Raw genomic sequence first — 10,895 nt, 5'->3', positions numbered from 1 at the left:
TAATAAACAATATTATAAGAAATCCTTAGAGGCCTGCCTGTCAATAGAATTATATATCAGAGGCATAATCTTTCTGAATGCCTCTCCTGTAAAACAATTTAATATTATATGAAATCCTAATATGTCTGCTTTTCAATAAAATTATATCAGAGGCATAATCTGAATGCCTCTACTGTAAAACAAATTCATATAACTGAACTATATGTTAGAGGCATAATCTACTTGAATGCCTCTCCTGAAAAAAAAAATTTGGAGCATTTAAAAGGAGTATGGCCTTCAAACCATAACCAACTTAATCTCAAAGAAAAAGAGTACCAAGTAAATGAGATCAAATGAAAAAGCTACAATTTGTTTGAAATACAGTTGTTTTTCCCCCTGGCTAGTTTACGTTTGCAAGTCTACCAATCAAACACACTGCTTTACAAGGCTAATGCAGTCAAGGTATAAGACAAAGATCATAATAGCTTGACATTGTGAAGATGTGTTCCTGGATGTGCCCAATTTTTGTTCCGCAAAAGCAAAACGGAAAATGTAGAGCTGTATTTTAATCAAGAGTTTTAAGGGAACCACTTTGCCATGCTAGAAAAATATTATGCAATTTGTGGTATTATTGCAAGCAATATCTTGACATTGTGAAAATGGATAAATGGTAGAACTGCTCTTGAAACAGTAAGAATTTGTGAATCACATGATACACTAATATTGATGATGTAAGGCTCACAACGCTTGTAGTATTTGTGCAATTTTCATCCCAAAAAAAGTATCAAAAAAAAAGGATTTCAATAATAACAAAACAAAACAAAAATATTTTTTACATGAGGCCACAGGAATGAAGAAATGAGCTCGAAACTTTTCTGTCAACCCTCGTACAAACTAACAAAAATCTTACAACAATTTTGAGCAAAAGGAATGATACAAATGGCTTAACCAGCCAAAATACTCAAAAGAATTTGAAATTTATTATTTTGGCATATTTTGCTGATATTTTACATAATATATACAAACAAAGCATAAAGCATAGTTGTTCTGTGAAAAACACACAAATGTTTTTTTTAGCACATTTAGGAACATTCTCGAACAGGAACAGAATGGTCTATTTCATTTCTAGGTAAAATATTAATACTTAACACCATAAATCTGGATCTTTATTGAGATCATTAACATTTAAACTACCTCAAAACAAAGTGGACTCTTCTCTCTTGATGTGCACATGCACATCCTAAAGCATTTGTTCAATAATCAAGAAAGGTCTAATGTATCTATAATGGCGTTGATCCAATTATGACTTATTATACCTCAGAAAATAGTAGACTGTTCTCACTTGTGTTGAAGTGTTCCCCCAGCACACATAAATGTCTTTGGGCAACAACAAAAAAAAGAAATTTGATTTCAAGATTATCACAAAATAATGGGCAACCAAGGGCATTATTAACATAATACAATTTGAATAAATGTGAGACATGAGGCAGGTTTAAATTTTGGAAATATACCAGTTTACCATGAGAAAGATCTTTGATTAAAATCTCCATGACAGTATCAAACAATTTCAAGGAAAAGTTCTTTCCAAATAAACTATTGTTATGGCTTAAAGAAATTTTGATTCCCATGAGGCGAAATCCATCTTTAAGGAAACCAAACTGCAATGAATTCATAGTAACTAGACTTAATCACAGCCACATATCTTACAAAGGACTGTTAGTAGGACATAAGCACATGTTGCCAAACCATTTCGCTCATAGAAAAAATTAATATTTACAAAAATTAAATGCCTGAAAGTGGATTACAAACAATTCAACAGTAACAGAGAAAATCACAAAAACATGGGGACATTTTTATCACAAATTAATACAATTACAACTTTTCATAATTAGATTAATTAATTATTTTATCTTAATTAATAGGTCAAACAATTTTTCTCAATTGCTTGCTCTTTGGTCATGGAACCTTTGACCTACTTTCTAATCATATCAACAAAAACAAAATTTAAAATTTAATTAATACAGGGCTGGACAACGTACTGTTATTATCTGTATCAATGCTGATTGATATTGATATTAGATGCAAGCATTGCAGACTGGAGAAGGGAAAGCAGGCTGACCATAAAATCACATCTTTCGTGAGTCATTGAGACAATAGTTTTGTGTATTGCGAATACACTTGCATGTAATGCACCACATTAGAACCCAAGCGCAATCCATCCAATCAGCATTGGCCAAATTTTCTATTAAGTGGATACTTATTCATTAAGAATTTCTCAATCATGTGACATTTTGACTGACAGCTAGCGTTACCATTGCATCTTCTGCATCGCTTCTATAATTAAAATGATCTAAATATTACAAATACACGACCCAGCCCTAAGTCAAGGTATAGAATACAAATTACAAAAAAAGGACAAAAAATATTCAATATACATAATTATTCACAAAAATAAAGAATATTATATAAATATATAAATATCTTATATGATAACAAAGATAACAGGATAACAAACTGAATAATATACAGATTAACATGTTTTTTCTCTGAGTTATTACTCTTATCATCCATGATCTAACACAATTTTTGCTTTGTATTGTGTTCAGTCGAAATTTGATAGAATAAAGTATAGAGTTGTTATAATTCATTCTGACCAATCAAAAACATTGTTTAAAGTTTAAATGAAAATACAAGACATTTGATTGATTGAAGATTTCAATGACCTAGAATCTATGTTGTATACAAATTTCATCAGATCATAGTTGGTAAGTGAAATCCACCACAGAAAAAACATGAAACGGACCATCTGGATCTGCATTTCATTCAGATTGTAAAAATAACCAGGACCAAGGAAGTTTTTGGTCACTATTGCTTAGAATGCTGATGGAATAGTCTCTTTCTATTTTTAGCACTCTTGATATATTTATTTTGAAAATTTATCCATGAGTTTGTAGAATGCATCGTTCTGATACTGGTTGAACTTTCACTTTACACGACAGTTATACCTACATACCTGTGATATATGAAGCTCTGAGAGAAATCAGGCAACTGATCCATAATAGGATCAGGATCAGGATCTACTTTTAACTGATTATCAACAAGATTAAAGAAATCAGATATAACACTGATAATGCAGTGGTTGATAATGTGGCAAACATTTTTAAAAAAAATATATCGATCTGATTTACAACTGATTATAAATGTCAGGTGACTGATTTTCAAGAAATTGGATGACTTACTGATTTCAGCGATATAATTCTGATTACAAAAGTTTCCTATATAGAAATATCACAGGCATGCATTCCAAAGCTTAACCCATTACAAATTAGCACATCCACATCCGCTACGCTCGCAGACGGTTTTTAAATTGAGGCTTGCTGACACCATTCAAGGGTTTATGTAAATGTCCATTAGTTTTTTTACTGTTTATAAACAAAGTTTCCTCCTCGCTTGAGAAATCTGACTCTGAGATCATGACGCTACTGTTCTGTATTTTTCCTGTAATAATATCAAATTAGCATTAATCGTAGGATCTGAAAGGAAGAAGGAAGGAGTTCTTGCAGAGAAATAAGGGAGGACTTGCTGAGAATTGAAGGAGGACTTGCTGATAAATGAGGGAGGACTTGCTGAAAAATGAAAGAGGACTTGCTAAGAAGGAGGCAGTTCTTGCGGAGAAATAAGAGAGAACTTGCTGAGAAATGAGGGAGGACTTGCTGAGAAATGAGGGAGGACTTGCTGAGAAATGAGCGAGGGGTTACTGAAAAATTCAGATACCAAGGGGCATCAAGTGCTCCAAATAGTCTGAACATACACTAACTCATTATGCATGAAGACTCTCAGAAGCAGATGTAGAGATTACAAATTCTTCAAAAATGCAGCATCAGTTTTATTCAGTATAGAAGGGTGCGCATTATACAAGGGTGCGCATTATAATCACAATTATATGGTATACAGTATATTAACCTTTGGGTAATAATTCTTTATGCTCTTTCATCTCATGACAGTCTTCTTCTTTATTGCTCAATAGACTGTATCTATGTCTTTTTCTTGGCTTTAACTTATTGCAACCACACAAATTACAACTGGATAGACAGAAGGCATGGATAAATAAATAGGTGAACGAATGAATGAATGAATGAATGAATAAGGCAGAAAAATGTGTTTGATTTATCAAATGAGTATATGAAAATTTTTTATTTTTATTTTGAATTAGAATATTTTAAAATGGTTGATTATATTTCTTTTTAGAAGATATTGGTTTCATAGAAAAGTAAGGAATTTATCAGAAAAATACAGAGTAGCCAACAAAAACTGCATACCTTTTTGATCTGCACATACAAATGACTAACCAGGTTGCCCCAGTTACGGTGATGACTAATATAAAACTAATAATAACGACATAGATAATACTCCAATCTGAAATCAGATAAAATTTACCGTGTTTCACTTCAGTAGGTACACCTTGTACCACGGACTGACATGAATATTCAAGATGTCACAACACTGGCCAATCAATAGACTTAACTGAAGCCAATTGAACAGTTTGTGTACTTTTGATTGGTTGATTGGTACAGCACAAGGCGAAATTCATGCGTTAAGTTTTAGGCTTGAAAAAAGAATTTTACTTACCACAGTTGCTTTCATATAAAAATAAAGACGCAGTAAAAAAATTCTGCATCCAGAATGCATCACAAATACATTTTTTAGTTTTTAATTCACAACGTCCGTGGCCAGAACATTTGTTTTGACAAACTGAAAAAAAAATTTAAATATCATTTAAATCAAAGGTCTTTATTTTTCCAACTTCCGACAATCTTACAGAAATCTTGAATGTGCACATCCTTTATTCTACACTGGTAAGTTGATTGTCCATCAAGACATTGGCCAATCAAGGGTTGAATTACAGAAGACTCACTACACCCTTAAGAGAGCAAGATAACAGCTTACCTAGTGTGTCAATGGAGATAACAGAATAATCCAGAATGTCTGAATTCTGTCGTAATTTTCGACGTAACAATGCCACAATATCAACTCCTGGTTGCACTTTCTCGCTCTCTTTAGTTTTAATCTTCACTAAAAACTGGACATGGAGACTGGAAATAAACATGTGTCATTTTCCATATAATCATGAATATCACAAGCAGGTATATATATAACGTTCAAACCTTCTTATCCTCGAGGAATCTGGGAAATAATGGGCTTCCCTTACAGACCCCAAAAAAATCCTGAATTTTAAAAACTTACTAACTAATCAATAATAAGTTTTACAACCTGGGAAATAATGGACTTCCCTTACAGACCCCAAAAAAATCCTGAATTTCAAAAACTTACTAACTAATCAATAATAGTTTTACAACCTGGGAAATAATGGACTTCCCTTACAGACCCCAAAAAAATCCTGAATTTTAAAAACTTACTAACTAATCAATAATAGTTTTACAACCTGGGAAATAATGGACTTCCCTTACAGACCCCAAAAAAATCCTGAATTTTAAAAACTTACTAACTAATCAATAATAGTTTTACAACCTTCCTCTTCTCGAAGCAATTCTTTATAAAGTTAAATTGAACTTCAACCTACAGTGTCAATGCTTAATATATAAATTTTCCAAAGAGTTTGCCAACTGGTATTAATAAGACTACTTACTATCCAGATGAGATATCTTTAGCTATATGTCTGATATCAACTATAGTATCACCATCAGCTGTATCTTTATGTAGTAACAATTTTAACTGACTGGCCAATCTGTCCTGAAACAGAATTGATAAAATGGCTTATGCAATTGATATCTAAGAGTAACTGAAAGAAGGCATGGCAAGTAATCTCCCATAAGGTTCCATTTAATACACAGCCCATGCCACCAACTGACTGTACCACTTCCACCAGATAATGACTTGTTGCTAAGTACAAAGATATAACACAGAATTTCAGATACCAATGAAAGAAAATCTTACCCTGTTTTCTTCTGAGAAGTCATGGATATCTGTGTTTAATAATAACTCTATTATATTGTTTTTATTGGGATCTGAAAGGAATGCAGAACATAATGAACTGTGACTGTTCCTCGGACCTGCACCAGCTGTTAAGGATTCATTTTTCCACTAAGGTTAAAAAAACTGATGCCAAAATGGCACATTGGAGTTACAGATTTCAAACCTTGGATAAGTCATCTTTCCTCATTATTACAGTTAACCAAGCTGTAAATGGGTACAGATAATCCAGAAAAGATCAATGACAACAGACTAGACTAAGGACCAGCTGGTAGAGAGGACCCTCATGAACCTAAGTTGCTTTCCCTGTAAAAATTAGTTGTTTTTCCCTTCATTATTTCTTACCTTCTTTGACAATAACTGAGGCTGAATCAGAATTGGAAAGACCCTCAACATCTACCACAGTTAAAGTAAAGATGTACCGGCCTGCCACCAAATTTATCAACTGTAGTACTGCATGACTGGCTGATCCATTGACTATATCCTGCAATGATTCCAATGGAAAGCTTGGTTACTCATACATGGATCATAGGGAACTGGCAAGCAGACCAGACCAGATATCTATACCTACCAAAAAGCAAGGGAGTAAGAAATTAATCCTAGTTTACATGAATACAAAAAAATAAAACCAAGCCTCCTTACCCCAGCAGCTAAGCTTCTCTGATCTCTACTCCATTTATATTTAACAATACCATGATCATCTTTGGAGTTGCTGCCATCAAAAACTAAAGAGGACACTGGCAGGTACACCACCTTGTCTCCTCCTGCATTGGCCACTGGAGCTAGATTAGCATCTGCAACAGAAGCAAACTTATCAGAGCTTTGGTCTGGATGGTGGTTGGTTGTTGAACCATCATGGCCAGAGATTCTAATGCCAGTTCTGAGGATGCCTCCTTCTTAATGTACATTATTTGGGATCAAAATCGAGATCATCTCCCACGGACAACTAACTTACGTTTTTTGGTAGTGACTGTCAACAGCTGGGTACCAGTCTGCCCATCAGCATCCTTGACCAAGAGCTGGAATGTGTAGATGCCTTCTTTGAGCTTTCCTCTGGCTGCTGCTACCATACGATCACTGTTCATTAACTCTAATTGAGATGGACCACTGGAAAGATCAAGAGAGAAATAGGGTTTACATCCTTCTGGTTGGACAACATGTTTGACTGTTCTATAAGATATTACCCTCTGCTCTGCATTCCATTGGACCAATGCTATGTAGAGTGGAATGGGGAAACATGACTAGATCCTGTTGCCATGTCTTGATTTATCATATTGACTTCAAACTAACAAGAATCCCTATGACAACTGTTCCTATACCATTTCTGTTTGATACACAAGGAACTTCAGTACCATACCTTTTTTGTGACCAGGCAAAAGTGATTATCTTGGAATCATCAGAACTGTTGGTACCATCTAGAACAATGTTATCTGCTGGCAGAACCACCTCTATGCTTTTTTCTGTTACTGCTTTTGGTGGTTGGTTAGTCTCTACAATAAAAGCAATGGCATCAAAATCATAAATTTCCCACAAAAAACTTTCAGAATGTACAAACACATAAAGCTACTAGGATTTTGAGTTCATTTACCAATTCAATAGTTTTCTTGCAGGAAAGCTGCAGAAGATTGGGGAATTGAAAGTATTTTGGCTCAGAGGGAATATTGAAAATTGATTGACGGCCATAACAGATGACAATATACACACCTGGTTTCACAAAAACGTGAACATCAGCAGAAGAAGACTGTCCGCTGGCATCCGTCACTTTCAATGTATAGGTGTAGTCTCCTACTTCCAGATCTTTTAGATGTAAAAATGGTGTCCTGACGCCCTGTAAAGAAAACAGTAATTTTCACTCTTTATGCTCCAGCTTGATACATTGAACATTTTTTGGATGATATGTTTCAATCTGCAGGAGCAGGTTTTATCATTTGTGCTTTGTGGATGTTCCATTACCCATAGTATGTGTCTATATATTTCAGTAAAAGCAACCTGTCTTAGACTGATGTAGGATGGATCCCAGAAAATAGTCCTCATGGAAAAGATTTTAAAAAAAGCACTTACTGAAACATCATTAGTGATATCAGTGTCACCAGTTTTGGTCCACTCATAGCTAACGATACCCTTATCATCAGTGCTGGCGTTACCATACAGGATCACTGATTTCACTGGAAGGTGGATCACTACATCTGATCCTGCATTGGCTTTAGGGGGATAATCAGTTTCTGCAAAGAAGAACAGGAAACCATTTTGATTGACACCAACATGTAAAAACTTAGCTGGAAGAGGACATTAGCTTGTCATCTACCACCCAACCAAAGCTTTAAAGTATTCAAGAGAACTAACCTTTATGGACAGTGACATTAGCCTGAGATGAATTGACAGCACCATCAGAATCTGTTACCGTTAATCTGCAAAAAACAAGTAGACAATCCAAACCACAAAACAAAACCTAAAATCCTAAACAGTTGGGTAATACATTGGTTGGAATAATTAGTAGTAGTTCTTTGAGAGAACCCTCTTCCCTTAATAAGTGTGAAAGCATGATCAGTACTGTATGAAGGTCTATTCCAAAGACTGCTTAGGAAATTCTTGGGGATTCCTTGCATGTATACTTACTTAAAGGTATAGTTGCCAGGAGAAAGGTTCTGTAACTTCAACATAGAAGAATCTCCACTGATACTGTGTTCCTGTAAGGGTCCATTCACCTCTTCCCAATGGTACTTCACAATCTTGTCATCATCAGTACTGTCTGCAATAAAATACAATACATTGTCTTGATGATCCAGGAAGCTGGAGTTCTGTGCATCAAAATCTTGAATGATTCTGAGACATCTTGAGCCTTCAAAGGGTTGCGAGTCAGTCTGGATATAGAACTCTTGACACAGCAGACTGATATTCCTGTCAGTAATTGATCGAAATTTTAGTACAGCAGTGTAAAAATATCCACTAACATCAGTGGATTTCATAATCTAAACCTATACAGGTCACTTCCTTTCTAGTTAAATTACATCATAACTATTTCAACACTCCATCTGACGTAGCCAAAACCCTCCCCTGAATATCCAGATTGACCCTACCTGATCCATCCAGAACTCCAGAATTAGGTAACTTGATCACCTGATTGGTTGGTTTGATTATAGCTACAGGGGATGTGTTCATTCGAGCAGCTGAAAAAAAATAATACATCATGACAAGAAAGAAAGACAGAAGCAACCATTTGGTACAACAATTACAGGGATCCTTTCTACCAGCTGGTCCTTGGCCAAATCCATTGGCACTGATCTTTCCCAGATAATCCTTACCCATTTACAGCTGGGTAGAATTGAATAACTTAATTCACCAGACTTTCACACCTAACAGAGATTGGAATCCATGACAACCATTTGTTCAAAGTAACCATGCTCCAATGCTTCCATCTGTGCTACAAAGTGAACCGTTCACTGATGTACTATTAAGTGTCAGCTGTTGATGATTCAGACCACCAATTCAAGCCTCGACTCTTGAAGTTTAAAGAGACAATAGATCAGAAATACGTACGAGGCAACACTGTAACATTCACTGTTGATTCACCAAATTTATTATCTCCTGTGACTGTCACTTTAAATATATAACCTCCTGCTATTAACTGGAATAGAGGGAAAAATAACACCATGAAATACCAGGTGCATAGTGGCATCAGGTGCTCCAGAACAAACCATTCATCACAAGCAGAAGATTAAGAAATGTGTACTTTGAACAATCCAAAAGTTCATTAGACAACAAAATTGATGAACAAGAAAGGAGCCCGATACAAAAAAATGAAAAAATCAATGAGGTAGACACGAAACACCAAAAGCTGTCCTGGATCATTCAAGAATGGAATGACTGATAAAGCAAGATGTCCACAGAAAGAGGAAAAGAACCTGGGGATGTCAATCAATTGTAGCATGGTCTGCTTTGTGTCATGCTGTTGCTTTGAATCCTTTTAAAAGGCTTCCAGTATCGTAAGACAAAGTTCTTGCTTGACATCTTGAAGATGGGATAAACCTTGTGGTTCAGTAATATCAGAAGTTCTGGAAGAAACTTCAAGACTTACATTCTTTAATTTGACAGTGTCCAGTGTCTTTCCTTCCATTAACCCCTTGTCTTTATCACCGTTAGGGGAGGACACCATACTCCAGGTATAGTGGTATGTCTCTCCTGCAAACAAATCAAAGATAATCAGTGGCTGTTCCAGTAGGGGTACATGGGGGGTGGCCCTATAAAAATGGTTTGTACACCCAATTGTACCCCTGCCTCATATAACAAATTTTGCCCAAAAACATGTGTCAGAATGTACCAAATCTCTCAAAAATTTCAAAATCTAAAATTCCCCAATTTAGCATGAAAGTTTCGGGTAACCTGGGGGCTTGAAGAGATCACATCGGCTTAAGATCATAAGCCAGACAGAAACCGTATGAGATCCACCTACCTTTGTCAGGTTCTTGAACCACAAAGGCTGATAATGCCACATCATTGACTGGTAGTTGGATTATTCTACCCTTTCCAGCAGATACAGTTAATGGTTTGATTTTGTTGGTCGTGGTAGAAGGGAAGGGTGAAGCTGTCTGAAAAAAAATAACAAGAAACAATATTGACTCTCTGAAGGTTGAGTTGATAAGCCCAATTGCAGGGTGACACATGAAATGTTGTGTTAGTCAAAATACCAAAGTAAACATTTTTGATTTTGAAATAAAAATTTGTTACTCACCACTGAAACTGTTGAAGGATCTGAAACAATAAATAGAATCCAAAATAACATCACATAGACCATTATGAGGCATACTTCCTCAATTCAGAGTGTTCACACTCAACAGCATCACATTTATAATATAAATATCTGGTGTGAGACTCAGTTATAATTTCAACAGAACAGTTATAAAATCTTATAATTCAGAGGCACAATA

The 10,895-nt window shown here is 35.3% G+C and overlaps 1 protein-coding gene across 1 annotated transcript; it reads right to left on the bottom strand.

Moving 5' to 3' along the window:
- Nucleotides 1-4,261: 4,261 nt before the first annotated feature.
- LOTGIDRAFT_138056 (hypothetical protein) lies at nt 4,262-10,631 on the bottom strand (the record flags this gene model as incomplete). Its single annotated transcript, XM_009048409.1, has 17 exons — nt 4,262-4,395; nt 4,609-4,731; nt 4,927-5,072; nt 5,483-5,549; nt 5,916-6,005; nt 6,316-6,454; nt 6,613-6,764; nt 6,926-7,077; nt 7,328-7,460; nt 7,675-7,798; nt 8,032-8,192; nt 8,314-8,378; nt 8,587-8,719; nt 9,048-9,137; nt 9,508-9,595; nt 10,046-10,149; nt 10,421-10,631. The coding sequence occupies 17 exons, from the start codon at nt 10,629-10,631 to the stop codon at nt 4,262-4,264; spliced, it is 2,112 nt and encodes a 703-aa protein (XP_009046657.1).
- Nucleotides 10,632-10,895: the final 264 nt, after the last annotated feature.

This window comes from Lottia gigantea, assembly GCF_000327385.1.
Source record: "Lottia gigantea unplaced genomic scaffold LOTGIsca_121, whole genome shotgun sequence".
In the NCBI taxonomy this organism is placed as follows: Eukaryota; Metazoa; Mollusca; class Gastropoda; family Lottiidae; genus Lottia; species Lottia gigantea.
Note: the sequence above shows the minus strand (reverse complement) of the source record. Positions and strands in the feature narration are given on the sequence as shown.